Source organism: Phoenix dactylifera, chromosome 18 (assembly GCF_051530095.1).
Source record: "Phoenix dactylifera cultivar Ajwa chromosome 18, Ajwa_hap1_PhDact_Kaust_v1.1, whole genome shotgun sequence".
Lineage (NCBI taxonomy): Eukaryota > Viridiplantae > Streptophyta > Magnoliopsida > Arecales > Arecaceae > Phoenix > Phoenix dactylifera.
The window spans coordinates 20,193,878-20,212,585 of NC_143207.1; the positions used below are offsets into that span (position 1 = coordinate 20,193,878).

The 18,708-nt window shown below is 37.4% G+C and overlaps 1 protein-coding gene across 9 annotated transcripts; it reads left to right on the forward strand.

Annotated features, from left to right (window-relative positions):
- Window positions 1–483: 483 nt before the first annotated feature.
- On the forward strand, window positions 484–18,347 carry LOC103713770 (crossover junction endonuclease EME1B-like). Of its 9 annotated transcripts, none has more exons than XM_088714135.1 (12): window positions 484–991; window positions 2,948–3,258; window positions 3,373–3,449; window positions 6,996–7,175; window positions 7,267–7,420; window positions 7,504–7,613; window positions 9,329–9,504; window positions 10,558–10,621; window positions 10,710–10,828; window positions 13,215–13,304; window positions 17,704–17,833; window positions 17,906–18,347. In XM_088714135.1, the coding sequence occupies exons 2-12, from the start codon at window positions 3,057–3,059 to the stop codon at window positions 18,077–18,079; spliced, it is 1,476 nt and encodes a 491-aa protein (XP_088570261.1). In that variant the 5' UTR covers window positions 484–991; window positions 2,948–3,056; the 3' UTR covers window positions 18,080–18,347. The 9 variants fall into 9 exon arrangements, with proteins under 9 accessions (XP_088570261.1, XP_088570262.1, XP_088570256.1 ...); XM_088714136.1 differs by having other exon boundaries at window positions 17,719–17,833; XM_088714130.1 differs by having other exon boundaries at window positions 2,974–3,258; window positions 6,993–7,175; window positions 17,719–17,833.
- Window positions 18,348–18,708: the final 361 nt, after the last annotated feature.

Sequence of the window (18,708 nt, forward strand, 5' to 3'; positions counted from 1 at the left end):
TCTAGATAAATCAATATATATTTTTCAAAACATACTTTTTACCACTACACACTATATGATCACATGATATACAATAAGTAAATTAGTCATTTAGCAAACTAATACACATTTTTAGGTAAATCGATACACAATTTATAAAACATAATGTTCATCAATACTAATACATAATGTATAATTTTCTAGCTTTTTCTATATAAAAAATTATATATATAACATTGAACTTGTAGGTACAAAAATTCTAAAAAAGAGAAAAATTTTGGATGAGAAAGAGCAGTGAAAAGAAGAAGAAAGATCTTATAGATGGGAGAGACTACTTGACAAGAAAGAGGACGTATGAATAGGCTTGACCGAAAAAAAGGATGATATTGTGCGTTTTTTTTTTGTTTTTTTATCACAAAATTGACGGTTATGTTGGTACGAAAAGTTCTTGATTTATAGGTGTTATTTATTTATTTATATATGATGGGTATTTATTTTCTTATCGGGTCCGCCCTAACCGCCTTCAAGGAAAAATTAAAACGGCGCTCCCTCCCTCTCTCCCTCTCTCTCTCTGCCAGTCCTCTTCCTTCCTCCCTTTTCCCGTTCCCGTTGCCGTCCCCAAGGGACTCCCTTTAGAGTTCCAGAGCGTCGGATGGGATGGGCCACCACTGCCCGCCGCCCTTCGCCGTCAAGATCCCATCCGATGACGACCACAATGACCGCGACGACGACGCGACCATCTTCTCTCCATCCCCTCCTCCTCTCAAGAAGAGGCTAGAGTTGGACCATGGCAGCGGCGCCGGTGGCCGTGGAGTTGGAGGAGGAGTGCCTCCACTCCTTCTTGTGATCGACGACGATCCCACCCCTCGGAAGCCCAATCGGGACCCCACGCCCTCCTTCGTAGCCGAAACCCCTCTCCCAGCCGATCACGACTTCGACTCCGATGCCTCCATCGTTCGGTGTACCCTTGCTCGCTCCAATCCAGCAAGCGGTTCGTCGGGGAAATTCTCCGGTTAGTCCACCGACCTGCTCTTTTCTCTTCTCTATGCTTGTTTGAATCAAACGCGATGTTTGTGCTGGGAAAACGATCACATCTTGGACCTCTTGCTCGCATCTTCTTTTCTTGTAGCGATATTTGTTTTTGTTGAAGATTTATGCTCTGTGGATACTTCTTGGAGTAAGATGCCAGTATTTGGGCAAGATTGAATATATCTAGAATTTTGATGTTTCTTTTTTCTTTTTAAATCTTCCTTTCACTGATGCATTCAGATGTGGATGTGATTTCTAGCCAAGATCATGTCCTCCAAGAAAGGGTTTGGGTTAGAAAATATGAGGAAAGAAATCATCTAAGTTGGAGTATGACCATACGGGTGTTCAGAATGATACCAGACTTTTAGAAAAATTTCGTTCAAGCTTTGCTTGTCTGTGCACGCTTATGGTTTCTTAGACAATCCTTCTCTGCAAAATGCTAGGGACACTAAGCAATAGGCTAGCCAGGGCAAGTCCAAATTCTTAGAGTTGCATGATAATTACAGAATGTTTTTCTTTCCTTCCTTTTTTTTCTTTTTAAACACATTGAGATTTCCACCCTAGAATCGTGATGTTTTCTTTACTCTTTTGGTTGTCATGTGCTGTTCTTTAGCAGGATAGTCATGGCAGACCGTTTCCTTCAGTGAGGATGTCGAGGTTGCCTAAGCTCACAAGTATATGCAATCATTTAATAGTGTGGTTTGATATATGAAGCTTTGATGGAAGAACCATGATACCTGAAATTTTGTAGACAATGCGTATTTGTTGGTCAGCATTTGCATTAAGGGTAACTCATGTGGATGTGTGAAGGGTCTTTCTGCATTGGCTAGCTCTGATATATGTTTCTTTTCTTTGTTCCCCTCCATTTAGTATGGTGTAAAAAGCAATGTTTGCATTGTTGCGATGCATAATTAGCTGGCTAAGTTAGGACTATATTAACTGAAAATTTGATGTTTATTTAAATTTGACATGCATGAGGATGGCCATGTTATAATGCTTTTTTGAATATTTTCAAAACTTGTTATTTTAACCCCTCTTCTTTACTGTTATCTGCTGAAATGGAATTTCATTCAAAGAAATATCTCAGTGAGCATGTATCAGCTTTAAAAGAAATAATATCATTATATTACTGTTTTGTAATGGTTTAGCGCTGCAGAGAATGCAACGCGTTACTCTTAAAATCAATGTGCATATGCTTCTTCTTATGTTTACAATATTTTTTCTTTGACATGAATGCACTAGTAAATTATTCCTTTACAAATTCCATGCTTTTAGAATTATGACATGCTTTGTCTAGACAAAAGTCTACTTGATTGCATCAGAGGTGGAGGTGCCTAGAAACCATGTAGCCATATTGACAACCTTGATCTCCACCTACCCTTAACGGTGTAAGCCGCTGTTCTCATTTCCTCACTGACCCATCTCACGATTGTAATAATGCCATTCTTCGTTTTGTTTTCCTCCTCTAGTGTAGTTATTCTTTTTTTTTTAAAAAAAAATCAAGATATGCACCCTACAGCATAGTGATGGTTGTCATTCCTCATTGGGGATCATTGTTCTTGGCATGGTTTTAAGTACTGACCTGTACTGGTTGGTTAGGGGCATACCGTATCTATCTGGTATGGGGTGTAATGACACCCCCAATATGGGTATACCATGCCAACTGTGTGCATACTGACACATGGTGCAACTATTATGCTAACTCCAACAGCATACCATTTGTCAATATGGGGATATTCTGTATCGACGTGGCCCGTACATCTACATTACTGGTACGGGGTCCTGTAATGAGACTTAAAACTTATATGTTTGTGAAGCATCCCATGTCATCAGGTTGTAAATCAATTATCATGTGGTGACAAGACTTGTTCCCCTCTATGTTTTGTTTGATATCTCTGCCCCATTCTATCTAAAGATGATTACCCTGTTTGATTTGCAGTCTTCGTTCATCACTATGTTTGACAGGAATTACTGGTTTAATATGTTTGGAGTCAGACAATGAGTCAGAAGGCAATGCCCATGAGGGAAGTCCAAAAAATTTAAGAACCATGACTGCAGCTTGTGAAGTGGCAGAGCACTCAGAGATAAATTCTGACTTCCCTGTGGTGGAAAGTCCAGTAGGTACAGGCTCCGGAAAAGACCATTCCAGATTGTATTTGACAATAGATGAAGCTGTTTCAGGCAGAAATGATACAAATGATGAAGTTATTCCTAGAATTACTAACCATGGATCGTTTGATGGTAGCAGAGGTATGTAATCTAGAAATTAGAGCTTTCTAAAATGTTTTGAGATGAAAGCAAATGGTAGTTCAATCATGTCTCTTGGTGGTTATTTTGATTTAGCGATGGTCTGTAAATTGTCAGGTGCCACAAACTTCATACAGATTCTTGGAGACAGCCCTCCACATGGTCATACCTTGGCAGAAGATTCTACTCTCCAGGTAATTTTATGTTAATTTTGTCCTCTTTGAATGTATAAGCTGTGTATTGAAGAAAAGTAAATGAATAATGATATCACTGACAGCTATAATTATGCCATTTTACTACTTACAAGAATGATAACTTCTCCTAGCATTGCTTCTCTCCCTGAAAACCCTTCCCCAAAAAACGAGTTCACATGAGTGAGAGTTTACTACTTAGGAGAATGCATTTTCGTTCATTGTTCAGTATTTGCTTTTTAGCTAGTGATAAGAAGCTTCTCTTCTCTCGTTTTGCTAGACTGAGACATTAATGTGAAACACTAGTTCTGTAAAAGAAAATATCAAGATCTTAATGAATAGTACTATCTGATTCCTACTATTAAATAATTCCATTAATGGTCCATGCGTAGATTCTCTTTTTCAATAATAGCATTAGCAACTCATCTCACTTTTGATTGCATTAACTTCTGTTGTTTCCTAAATCTATGCATTGATCAAACATATGCTTGGTATGTTGAAATTTATGTTTATCTGTATTGTTCGATTAAGTATATGTAAGTTGATGCCTGATAAGACATTTTGGTCATCAAATATTGATTATATTTGTTGTAAGGAGTTTAGGTAGGATTATTAATTGATTCCAATTTACACACCCAATTTCAGATTCAGTTACTAATTGACCTTTATAGTTAGGGTTCACTGGTCCCTGTAAACTTCATTCTTTATAATTATGATGTTGAATGATGAGATGAGGCCATTGGAGGTGTTGTTCACATAATTTTTCTTTCCATTCATTTAGATTGACTTTACTAAGCTGAGTCCCGTAATATGACAAGGAACATTTTGGTTGTGAGTTCATTTATTTTGGATTCAGAATACTGTTCTATTTGATTCTCCTAGGGTATATAAACTTCAAATGGATGTTCAATAAGGTATCAATCAACTGGCCTTCTAGGTACATGTCAAGTTCTTCTTTCTAGAGTTGCCCTTGACTAGTAACTGGTCACCAAGATAGATGGTTGATGCTAGTTTTGCCTTGGCTAGAAATTAAGCACCCTAAGCAGAATGAACAAAAATACAATGGCATCAGCCTTTGCCAGGGTTAGGAGGCGTAGAGGGAAGTGGTGGATCCAGATTGTGGGTTCGCCTCAATCATTGGTACCTAGGCTAGCCAGCCACTTGGTTGGTTACCCTCCCTACTATTGTGGGAGATACAAGCTAGGACCCCTGCTGCAAGTCAAGAAGTGATTGTTGGTATCTCATGGTTTTTCTGGTGAGTATCCAAGAACTAATCATGGCAGAGCCCCCCCTCAAACCAAGTAAATAATGAGTTCAGAACAAAGTTGTTAGCAGCACAGCTTCAGCAAACCACAATTCGACTGCGCTTGTCACAAATAATGAAGCTTGCATTGGATGAACCCTGCCTTACTGAGCCATCGAAATTGAATTTAACATTCTAGATGTCGGTGGATCCCGTTGGAAGAATGGTGTGTGAGAAAGGAGGTTAGGAGGAGCCAAGGAATCCTAGTGACCTAGAAAGCTGGTTGTGAGTTCTGATCAACAAATTCAGCATACCGATTATGAATCTATCTGAGCAACCATCAAAATCTTTGCATTTGAGAGTTGATGTCTTCGCCTTCATGAACAGTCATCGGTCAACTTTTTTGAATTTTGATGGATGATCTGTTGATTTATCACAGTTGGGTCAAGGGCTGGCATTAACACTTTAGCACTGCCAATGCCAATCCTAGGTCATTCTAGAAAGAGTGGAGGGTCATTAGGTAAAGAAAAGTATGTCAAGCTATAAAATTGATCCAAATGAGTCATGTCAACACATGACAAATCCATTTAGGCCCAACCTGACTCAGTTTTTCAGACCAGCAGTTTGGGTCCAGATTTGAAAATGGATTATTTCAAAAACTAGGTTGGTTTTGGGCCATTTTCTGCCTACCAGCTAGTTTAACATACCCTGTATTAACTTAGATCTAAAATGAGTCGTACATTAGATGACCTGTCCCAACGTAGCTAGGTTTGACTCAACTCAACCTACAAACTCATGACTTTGAAAACACTAACCCCTTGGTCACACCCTGTTGCAAATTTGTGTTTTTAGGTTGAGTATTTAGATTAAGATTATCATTCATAAGTCGACGATTCAATTACATTTGAAGTGCAACCTGGTGATTCATTAGGTTATTCAGGCCTGCAATATGGCTGAGAAACTACATGGTTTTTGGGGGGTCTCATACACATCTGCAATTAAACATCCCACCCGCGAATACAAATCTTTGAGCATATTGAGATACTTTCTTGTTGGTCTTCATAAATATTATGTTATCATGCCAGTATTTCATTCAAGATCACGAGGAAGCCACAGGTCCATTCAATATATCATTTGAAGGGAAAATTGTTAGATGTATCTTTATCCTTTGCAGCACTCATAGTCAGGAAATGCAGCATGTGACCAAGGCTTATGAAGCAGACTCCAGCTTGCATAAAATTGTGGTAAGTTAATTACTCAATTGCTGTGGGCTGTGCTGCACGCGCGTGCATGCACACACACAAACATGCATGTGTGTATTTGGTGCTGAGGGTTTAAGCTCAGTTGAGTTGCATGCTAGAGGACAAGATCAACATGGTAGAAGTGGCTGAAAGTATTATAAAATCTCCAGAATTTTGGGTTTCAAGAATTTTCTACCTTGGATTCTTATGTTGATAGATAATTTTGGTTTGTTTCTCTTATGACATATATGCATCACCATGAACAAATATCTGATGACGTTACATGTTAAATACTGTTCGACAGCATATATTAGCCATAAAACAAAATGATGTAGGTGTTTGAATTTTCTTCTTTTTTGTCAACTGAATAAATTTCACTGAGATATATCAAACGGTGAGTATTGCATTAGTAGAAAAGAACCATAAAAATCTCACAAAAAAGGTGATGAATCAAGGTGAGAACAAATAAGCAACATTAAATGGTATCTAACTAGTTAGCCCATTGGAAGATTCAAGGAATCAGATGTTACTTTAAGTTAAGCACTTAGGCCATCCGAAATCTTAACCTTAGTTGCCAGAATTGAGAGTGCGATCAGGAGCGGGTTGCTGGTGTAGGGAAGTGTTTAATTTAAGCACTCTTGAAGAAGCAGGGAAGCGCTTAGGAAGCAGGCGAAGGTTTAAATTTCCAAGGAGTTTTTGAAGCAGTTGCGTTGCGCTAGGTAGATGTTTCCTGCTACTAGTTCTGAATTTATCTTTCTATCAGCCTTTTTCTTAGTATCAATAGGGCACCATATTTCTGAGTTCATTGGCATTGATCTTGGTGGGTCATGGTTGTGTATCTCGGACGCTTTTTAAAGATGTCCCTAATTCCTTTGCATTTAGTGGATCTTGACTATGAATTGCACACATTGATTATGAATCTTGGTTGTGTACGAACCTGTTGTTTGACTAGATCAATTATTCTAAATATTATTATTAATTAAAGATTGTTTTCCCCCCATATGGAAGCACATCCTAGTTATAATACATAATAAAGCAACATGGAATCTTGAGTCTCTATAGCAGGCTGCAAGCTATGAGGAGGAGCACAACTTGTTGGGGCAATTAGATAGTACTGCAAAGCGGAAAGGAAATCATGCAGCAGTTGGTGCTGCTAAAGATAATAAGAATGAACCAGCTGCGAGGAAGAAGCAACTGAAAGAAGAAAAAGCTCGTTTAATTGAAGAACGAAAAAGAAAGAGGCAGGTCGGGCAGACTAAGCATTGTTGCTGAACTATGGAATTATGAATATGAATCACATAGCTCAAGGTAAGTGACTGCTGATTTTATTGTACAGCAAGATAAATTACAGAAAGAAGCTTTGAAAGCTGAAGAGGCGGAGACGAAAAAATGGGTGAAGGAAAAGCAGAAATGGGAAAGGGGGAAATATGCGCTAAAATCTGTTGTAGCTGATTTTGATGCTAAAGTTGTTGAAAATGGGCTAGTTGGAGGTACGGCAAATCCTTTAACTATCAGATACTTCTCTGAATGTTTGCATGAATTTCATCAAGTTAGTTATCTTGGTGTACTTCAGGACATCTTCTCACCAGGTTTGCGGAAAAAGGTCTTTCTTTTCGTATAACCTCTAATCCAATCGAAAGGTCAATTATGTGGAAAATGAATGTGCCTGACAAAATTGCTCAGGTACTTGATCTTAAAAGCTTGCTAAGTTGCTTGTGTTCTACCTTGTTTTATTTCATCTTCTAGCTACTAAATGGATTCCATTTTGCTGCAGAACAAGCTAGTTTGAACCTTTTAGATCTTATTTAATTATTTTTTTTCTGTTACATGTTCTTTATGTGCACATCTGTGCATGCGTAGAAATCATTTGTCCAATAAATATATATGCAGTTCTGGCTGCTGCATCAGTCATGGCTGGTTTGCAATACCTGCACTAGTACTTGCTGGTACATGGGTCAGTTACGTTAGTCTATGAACCAAGTTTGGGCATCTTGTGTTAAGCTGAAAATAATAAAAACAGAAGAGGAAAAGTATCAGGAAAAATGAAAAAAATTGACTTCGTTTAAGATGTCCTTTGATCAACTGTTCTTGTATGATCAATTTCACAAACATTTTTTTCTGATTATTGTGTTACACATGCATAAACACGTAAAAATACCTTCTTGGCGGTATGAAAAAGCTAATACATTTTCAAGTGAACCTTACTAAATTTGTCTTCTACTATATCTCCCTATTCTTCTCTTTTTCTTTCTCTCTCTACTTTCGAGACTGGTTTGGAAAGAGGAATTTGAGTGCTGGTGAAGAAGTCATTTTAACATAAATCTTTATATGTACTTTTAAATTCAAATGATATGCTTAGATGAGTCTTATAGCACTCAAATGACTCTGATTAGCTTGGAACAGTTTATACCGATACATACCAGGTCAAAATGGCCCATACCACCCCTTCATAGCGTCTTTTGACCAGCATACACAGCTAAACACCCCCTTTCCCCATGAATCAGTCAAACTTTGGTTCATGGTGAAATACTGGATTGGATACGATCGGTATTAATGCAAACTTGTATGAAGCCATCCTGGCCAGTGTTTAGTTCCATCGTGTGGTACTTTTGTTTGCATTATATCTGGTAAATTCCTTGGTCGGCTATAGGTTTTTCTGAGATTCTGTTATCATCTGGGAACTGATTTTTTTTTTTTTTAACAAAGAGTTTATATTGTTATATATATTGATAAGCAAGGAAATACTGGACTGATTGTGACTGGTGTTGATACAAGGGGACAGGTTTGGTATGAAGTGGGACTCGCTGATGTTTGGCTTCGTGTGTATCTTAAATTGCTGCTTGCATGATATCTGGTTATACTTTCTTCTACCATCATTTCCTTTTTCTTTGATGAATTTTTAGAATAGCAGCATTGATAATACAATTATTTGAAATGAAATTTGATTAAGTGATATGTTACGGTTACCTAGGATTTTCTTTTCTTTTTTCTTTTTTTACAATAAACTTAGCAAGCAATATCAGGTAGATTTAGTTGCTTTTGTACTCCACCCTGCTTTTATTGCATTATCCTTGTGTTTGCGGATCAGGTAGCAGCTTGTATTGCACTAATCATTTATTTTATTTAGTTAGTTTGATGTTTGATTGTTTCATTGTGTTGATATCTCATATTTACATATGCTTTATCCTGGTACCAATAGAGTCATTCATTATTTAACATTGCAAAAATGATTCCTCTTTTTTCTTACTGTTGTTATGTTCTCCAAGTATTATCTCTAGTAGGTATTGGACACTTTACATTCTTCTTCCTATTTCTTTTTTTAAATTATCCTGGCTTAGAAGCCAATTATTTCACACTACATCATTTTTCACTTATTTGGCACTGACTATAAATTGCAGATTTCATCGGCGCAATCGGAAGTGCCCTACATACTATTTGTATATCAAGCAGAGGAATTTTGTGATCTTGTAATTAGTGAGTCTCTTATTGATCACATCCATAGAGTACGAAGTCACTATCCATCATTCACAATTTGCTACCTGACAAACAAATTGATGAGTTACATCAATAAGCGGTCAGTCATTCTTGGTTCACTTGTCTATAATTTTGTTCTTTCTCTTTTTGCAGCTTATGATTTTTGACCTTGCATTGGTATTTATATATGCTCAACATTATTATTTCATTTGTTGCATGTGTAACGTATCAGTTAGATCAGTCTGCCTCTTTGATGTAATTTAAATTAGAATGTTGTACAATTTGTCATATTTTTTGTTTTGTACATGTGGAATTTTATTAGCGATCTCTCTCTCTCTCTCTCTCGCATCTGTTTCTTTGTCTGTCTTGGTTATGGCAACAACTTTGGACTGTATAAATCTAAAGGAGTGCCAAGGTAAGATACTCATAATAGATATTTAAACACACACTCAGATATTTGTACACGTGTGTGCCTGCCTGCATGCAAAGACAGATGCATGCATGCCTACACACACAAATGCGTACGCACGCACATGCATGTGCGCATGCATAAAATATTGATTTTTTAAGGTTTCTTTTTTTTGATATATCAATTTTCTAGTGTTTTTATTTATGAATCACCTAAGCCCATTGAAGCAGTACTTTCTTGACTCCAGAATTCATACCGTGTGCATTTTACAGGAATTAAGATGGATTTACTTTTCCTACATTTTATTAATTCCGGTAACTCACGTCTAATCTCCTTCACATGCATGTTTAAGTCATGGAATGGAATGACTTTCTAATGAAATTCTTTGTATTATTCATACCATGTTATGAGTATCTGATGCTTCATAGAATATTCTTTCTTTAAAGTACCTAGCTACATAGAGTCACCTGTGCCTGTATAATTCAGATTTTTGAAGTAAGAAAGTCAATACATTTGTGATCTACTGCTTCATATTGATTTTGGTTGTTTCTATGAGCTGCAAGATCGAATCTAATAATCATCTATGTCTTTAATTTTTGTAAAGATATCCATTTTCTGAGCTGCACGTATGTCAATTTTCCTTTTATCGTCATTCCACGTTCTACACAGCGCTATTATATTTATTTCCCTGATCTCAGTCTGAGTGCTACAGTCATTTGAACACCAGTTGTTTTCATTTTTAAGTGAACAAAGTCAGTACAAGAATCCATCAAATGTTAGTTGTTGGAAACGTCCACCAATTGAGGAGGTTTGTTTCTTTATGGAAATCTTGGCTCCTGAATTGCTCACAATGTAGTAAGTTATATGATAGATATCTAATACTTGGTCTTTTGCAGATTCTGTCAAAATTGACAACTCATTATACTAGAGTGCACTCAAGGCAATGCATAGATGAAGCTGACCTAGCTGAACATGTTGTTGGTTTGACATCTAGCCTTGCCAGTTGCCAATTTAGGTGAGTAAGTTTGACCATCTGACATTTTTGAACCTAGTTTTCAAGCGCATGTGCTTTTTTTCTACTGAAAATTACTATGAGGAATCTTGATACAAGTGAAAAGCAAATTAAGATGTTTTAAGTGTTGTTGATCTGCCTGGCTACCTTTTAAGTTCATATGATGGATTTGCTTCTATTATGCTTTTCCTTGAAACCTTTTTAGTCATTTTCTTAACATGTGTAAAAAGTTAAACTTATGTTCACCACTTGATAGGATTGGTAATTCTTGGCCATAAATTTAGTGTAACTTTCTCTATATGTGAAGAAGAAGATATCCGATACATATTGCAATACTCAGTAAGAAGTAGAGTGTTATTTAAACTACATGAATATCTACCTTTTAAAGTTGGCATTGCTATGAATTGCCTACACAGATCACTTTATATAATTGAAGGTACAAGTATGTTTGCAAAATATACTAGCATAACAATTTGTATACTGTTGTTAGGTGGCCAAGTCTTTTCTTATACTTTGTAGGTTTATGGTTGGTGCTTGCGAAGAGTTCACTGCAATAAGAACCAACAACCTTGCAGCTGTTTCTAGGCCTGTCAACAAAAAATACCCAAAAGATGCTCAAGAGTTCAAATATTGTTCTTTAGGCAATTGGATGACAATTTAAATTACATTAAATTTTATGTATTGATATGAAAAAAAAAACTAATCAGGTTTTGATAGAACTAAGGTTTGCCATATCGGTGCATATCACATACTGGGCATACCATGCAGTGCCGGTACCGAACCGAGACTTTGGTATGGGGGGTGGCCTAAGTCTCGGTACGCCGAATTGACCCCTACATCCAGCATACTGATATTGTACCAGCATGGTATTGGTATGGGGTTGTGAACCTTGGCTAGAACCAAAAGCTATATCTGCAGTAACAAACTAACATTAGATTCTTTGCCCCCATAACAATGTAAGAGCAAAGATTACTTGCATTTCCTATTTTTTTGGTGTGTTCTCTAACTATTCATCTTTGAGTCTAAGTAGAGGAAATTGCATGTTATTGTACAAATGACCAAGGACAGGTTGTTGCTACTCCAGTTTTTCTATCATCATGGTCATGATAGTCCCATGTCATTGTATCGTGGTTCTTTCTCTTATATATATGAAGCAATAGGATTAAGGTTTCCACCATCACGACCTTACTGAAAAATAGAGGGTCCTTGTGCAAAAAAATGGTGGAAAATTGGGAAGTGGGAAAACTGTCAACCATGTTCTTTTGTTCTGAAATTGAAGACTATGACCTTGATTACCTCCATAAGTTCTATGATATTTTGCCTCTTCCTCCCTTTGCTATATCTTTGAAAATTAGGGCTTCACCAAATCATGATAGCTAGAGACTTAATTGAGCTTTCATACGAGAGGTCAAATGAAGAAATGGAAGGATTTGAGATCCATGAATGTACAGCTTCTAATCATCACCAAGGGCTGTGAGAAGGATTTTGTACTGATCACTGGCAGCGGTGCAAAAGACTCTAAGCTTTTCAGTTTATTCTTTGCATTGTGAGCTTGTCCTTTTAGTTGCTCCGTGCTTTAAGTTGCATGGATTGTGCCTTGCTTGATTGAAAAAGAGCTTACCTTGAAGATGGCATATCCAATTGCTAAGGCCCTATCTCCTTCTTCTTCTTCTTCACAAAAGCCAGCCTTAGTTCCCAGCTGAGAGAAGAGACAGAGAGATGAATGAGTGAGAGAGAGGGGGTGGGGGAGGGGAGATAGAGTGAGAGTTGGGAGCCCATTAGGGATTGCTGAGAGGAGGGTCGTGGAGAGGACATGAGAGGGGGGATTTCTAAGGGGCATCTGTGCACCCAATTGGAAGAGAGGGAAACTGGGACACGTGTCTGGCGTATTTCAATATTGATTCTTGGCATGATTCGGTGTGGAAGGACATTCAATATTATTGAAAAGTACCCTGTGATACTTTAAGATACAGAAACAAAAACTCAAATTGTAACAAATCATTTCCGAAATTTGTATCAATTGGGAAATGGATTTGATGATTCTTTTTGGCATTTGCGCTACTTGTAATTACTTTGTATTCGTAGTATGAATCTTTTGAACACTTAGCAGGAATTTTGACTCTTTGGTTTTGTAGCTTAGGGAAAATGAAGACATATTATTGCTGGTGAATGAAATCTAAACATATGTATTGCATTATGTAAATGCCCTATCAACAAACATGCAGTTCAAAAAAAAAAAGACTTACCAACAAACACCAACTAGTACAAAGTTGGGTACTTGGACTAGAAATCCAAGAGAAGGAGAAAATATTTTTAAGTGAAAATATTTTAATTTGACCTTTTTTATTGAATTTTATCTGTGTCCTGACTGTTTGTGCAATACTTGCAGGAAGAAATTGACATGGCTAACTGTAAATGCAAATGGGTCCATCATTCCTAAGGATTTCATTGACAGGAATCTTGTTAAGAAAAATATCTGGTGAGTCAATCTTTATCTAGTATCTGAATAATCAACTTTTGATATTAATAATTAGTTCTAGTTGTTTGTTGCTTTAGCAACATCTGAAGAGGGTAAACTTTGTAAAGTTGGTCTGTTCATTAAACTTTTAATGGATTTGAAATATGGAGATTGGACATTACCTGATGATCATCATTGTCTGGTGTATAGATACCATTATCTAGCCTCTTTTTTCAGAGAAAAGGGTGGGAATGATTGCAGCCAATTCAACTATCATTGAGCACCTTAAATTTTACACTAAAATTTGAGGCATTTGAAAATTTAAGATCCATTCATTTGGGTAAAGTGCATAGGTCAACTCCTTTATACATATGCGGGATCTAAATTTTTCCTGTGTGTGTGTGTGCATGTATTTTTCTTCAGCATATGCAGCATTGAGTCAAATTCTACTCATTGCTGGCATTCGAAAATGCATTGTAAGTCCTACAATTTGAGAATGTACTCTGTAGAACATGATCAACATTGTGAAATGCTTACAGATAAAAAGTTAGTCATCTAATATTGGTTTCAGCCTGTTTCAGTGCCACATGCTTTATCTTGTGAAGGCCAGATTGAGGGTTTGAAACTAGTATTGCCCCTTAAGCCCCCAAAACTTACTCATTTCATGCATTTCTAAATCGCAAATAGCTTAAATTTTTTATTCTATGATTGACAACTATCCATTTCTGGTCATTATAAGTACAGGTTATAAACCTTTGACATTTGATTTTGGGTTTTGGGGCAATTTGGACTGTTTTGTCATGATGAATGGTGTTCATTTTCAATGTACATGGCCATGTTGTGTGTTTGCAACTGTAGGATTATGGTGGCTCAAATCCATAGACCATAAATGCACGCTTAAAAAGTGTCTCGGTTTATATATATGAATGTACATGACTGAATAGCCAGGGACAATTAATGTTTTGTCTTTTTGAGTACCTAAATTATTTCAGCTAGACTCTTATTTAGTTATGTACTTTGAGTGTCAACCTTCTCTAAACACCTTTTAGTTTGGTGTTGCTTACAGGTGGGAACTCTTAATATGCAATAGGCTGTAATTAACGACTCAAGGATGGATATTAGTTAATATAGTTAATATATACTTTACGGTTGATTAATCTTTATCTTGAAGTGGATAAATGTTCATCAAATTGAGATTGTACTTTAGGAGCTCAAGCGTGGATGTGAGGTTCATATAGTTATGAACACTTGAGAGTTGTTTAATATTTCTCCTTTAGGTGATAAACCTTCCCAATGTGGTTAAGTGGTCCACATAACCAAGGGGCGATGGCTTTGTCTTTTCACTTGCCCTTGTTTCTATTTTCCTATCTTTTAGACCTCCATCATCTCAAAGGATTTTTGCTAAATTAGAATAAGAAAGTCTAATGTTTTGTTTGTTGCTAGAACATTTAAGCGATAGCTATTGACATACTGCTAATAATGAGACATGTTAACCTAGTTCTGAAGCTAGGAATTTTTTCTTTTTGATATTAGTTTAACCAAGGTCCACCGGACTGGTATCAGGGCTCATTCTGGCTGGCAATCAATTCAGTACAGTATGGGTTCATATTGTGCCATGTCGGGGCATACCGAAACATAGAGAGGGAGGCGAGAGAGAGAGAGAGAGGGGGGGGGAGGGGAAGGGAGGGAGGGAGGAAGGTTGAGAGAGGGGGGGAGGCTTATTGGTTATGGGTCCATTGATGAGCTTCTTCTCCTAGTAAGACATCATGGAGAATCCGAATGTGAATCGCAGCACCCCTCTTCGATCAGGTAGGGCCTTAGAGCACTCCACTGCAGGGGATTGGACAATTCGAGGGATTTATCCTCCTTGATTGCTTGACAAGAAGAAACCCTAGCTTTTGAGAAAGAGAGGATGGGAGAGAGAGAGAGAGAGGAGGGAGGCTTACCGGTGATGGCTTTGTGGCATGAAAGATGGAGGGAGCAAGTGGCGTCTAGTGGAGAAGAGAGAGAGCAAACGAGAGAGCCCTTGAGGTTCTCGAATCATCAAATCAAGGAGGGATATTATAACTAAATCGACCTGACTTGTTGAACCGTCTCAGCTTAGTGTTAGTTTGGTTTGGCGATCGTTGAATCTAACCTTTCTTGCCTCTCATTTATATCTTAAGGGGTTTGTGCCGGTAGAAGATAATTAAACTACCTATATATATCAAGGTTCATTGAATTGGTATTGGGGATTGTACCAGCTGACATCGGTTCATATAGAACTAGCACGTATCGTACCGACTTGAAGCATATTAGAACTAGGGGAGAGGGAGGGAGAGAGAGAGAAAGAAAGGAGGAAGCAATCTATTTCTCTAGCTTCTTATTGCTGTCAATAAGCTCACCATAAATGTTCTTCGGGTTTGGAGGATGTACACCGGGACTAACAGTCTGTATGGAGGAAATGACAGACCTGTAGTATGTATTGTCTGCCACATTCGCTGGAATGTGGCTAAAGTGGAATCGGAATTCAATAACTCGCCACATATCCTTCTTCTTATCCTTCTTCAGCGTTGAGTCAACCCTTTGCTGCTTCAATTCTTTACTGGAAAAGGCATGCAAATCTAAATCATGGGTTGCCGCTCCTGGTGAAATCTCTCTGGATGACATTTTTTTGCTATCAAAAGCCTCCAGTATAGATGCAATCCGGCCACCGCCTCTGCTGACGCCCTCTCTGATTGAGGAGGTCCTCGTAAACTCTGAATTTGTCCTACTGCTCGTAGAACGAGAACCCAAATCGAGCCCTATGCCTAGCCACCTTCTTCTACTGCCACTGATCATCCTGGCTCGCCTGCATGGCAGCCTGGATCTGTGCCTCCTTGTCATCTAGAGCGGATATCTCCTTTGACTCCCTGAAGTGATAGGAAGGTGGCCAGATCCAATCAGGTTCTAGCCTCTAGGTGGCCAAAACCATTTTCTAATAGCGAATTTGTGCTGAACCGGTCGGTTCGGCTCGGTTCAACAATCCTTGGGTGTAATTTTGTTCGTGCTAAGTTGAGGGCCCCCCTACCAAAATAGGGTTGTATGTTTCTCTAAATGTGCTTTAAAGAAAAGATCAGGGTGTCATGTGAACTTGTGGATAAAATAATGCAGTTATAAGACCTGTACAAATCTAAGGTCCATGACATAAGTTTATTCATTAGAAAGATCAACAAACAGATATCAAAGTGAAAGTAAGCATACAGTACCAAACCAGGTCCTTCAAGTGGCAGCAATGCTTAAACGATGTTTTAAAGAGACACAAAGGGTTAATTTGTTCTGATTGATATTTAGTCACTAAAATCCTTTTCTTCAAAAAAGATATTAATTAGTCACTAACCCCATAAAAAACAAATAGCACACCCACGTGAGAAAAGTTAAGGTTGTGAAGAAATTCCAAATGCAGTGAAATATTTAAATTGTCTGCCAACTTTGATGTGCAACAACTTTTTTATAACACGCTCCTATTTTTATACCACAAAAAAGCATATAGTCTCTCTCTCTCCCTCTCTCTGTCTGCTTAAATATATACGGAAAGAATGCAGATGACAAGAATTGGCAACTTCCAGAAATAATTTAAATAAGAGTTGGAACTTCTCATGGATGAAGTCATATTGTTTTTCTAATGAAAGATCCCAAAAAGTGCAGAATTACTATCTTATTTTCAGTTTGATAACATATCAAACTGAAAATAAGATAGTATAAGATTTGTGTACAATTATATAGTATGTGCATGGTTGTCTGCGCAACTATATGCAGAGACATGTATTTTTCTATGCATATGCACATGTATGTGTTAATTTATGTGGGTGTGTGCTATTAGACATGTACATCTTGACGACGGCTGAAAATTGAGATGTATGCATACAGGTTTGCATGTTTACATGTATCAAAAGTATTTGTTGGTGCATATTTAATCGTTGTAGTAAGAGGGCATGATAACATGCCATCTTATTTTTGACAGTTTTAGAGTCTTTACTGTTCCTTTTTTTTTTAAAAGTCCTAATAATTGATTTTGTCATCATGTATCCAGAGTTCTTTGTGAAATTGGAAGATTTTTGAATTCTACAGCTTCAGCATTCATTGTTGTATGCTTTTCGGAGTTCTGGCTATGTTTGTACGTTCAGCCTAAAAGCTGCACCTTTCATATTTATGAATAAAATGCTGCAGCTTTCAAGTTTGTCATTGTGGTAATCATTGTATATGTCCTAACTGGAGTCAACATAGCAGTGAATATTTTTTGGCCCTTCCTTTTTTTCTTCTTTGGCAAAATGTTTGCAATTTAATTTTGTTTTTGTTAATACTTCCGTTTCAGTTCACTGTTTCTTCATATTGATGCACCAGTAAATTTTCTTTGTTACCGACCAAATGCTTAGCATAAAGGATGATGCTCATTTTTCAGCTGCTTCTTACGTAGGTTGAAGGCCCTAATATCCATTCCTAAAGTGCAACCAAGATATGCAATTGCCATTTGGAAAAAGTATCCAACTATGAGATCTCTTTTGAATGTATACATGGATCCAAATAAATCGGTAAGTGCCATTTGAAGACAAGAAATGGCATTACACTGAAAATATGCTGAACTCTTCCTCTGCATTTAACAGGTGCACGAGAAAGAATTCCTTCTTAAAGATTTGATGATTGAAGGGCTTTTAGGCAAGGAAGACAGGAGGTTAGGTGAGATCTGTTCTAAGAGAGTGTATAGAATACTCATGGCACAAAGTGGAGGCATCAAAACTGAAGATGTTGAGGAAGGAGCTGACTTTTTTGGCTGCTAACTGTCTATGAATGACAGACAAAATGAATAGCTCGTCACCATTAGAATACTGAGACATAGATGTTGTTCGTTCATTTTGTTGTTGGAAAGAACATTGTAGTATGAGTTATTTAATTAATTTCGTATCTCCATTTTGATCTGAAGCAACCTTTACGATTACGATCCAATGTTTTATACTGTCTATTACTAGAAGAATGCATTTGCTGACTGATATTTGACTGGAAGAGATTATGATGCATAACATCTTTGTTGCTAAATTTTATATCAAATATAATTGGGCTCATATCTGATGGTGAGCTGCACATTACGCGGCAAGTGACAATTGTACCTTTGTGAGATCTTTGTAAGCAATACTAGTTTTTTTCCCATGTGAGAGGTTTCAACAGGTACTAATATCGAAAATCCATTAATAATGTGATGTTAACTATTATCTGCTTGTCTGCCTGCCTATGAGACATGATTATTTCTCGGTGTTGTCATTTTGTATTTCTATTTATGAATGACAGTTTTGCTGCTGATACTGGGCTGTCATGGGATCTAAATTGAATGGACCAGGTTTTTGCTGTGGTTTGCATTACAGGTGATAATTTTTTCCTACCTTCAAAATGTCAATGCCATGAACATGTTTAA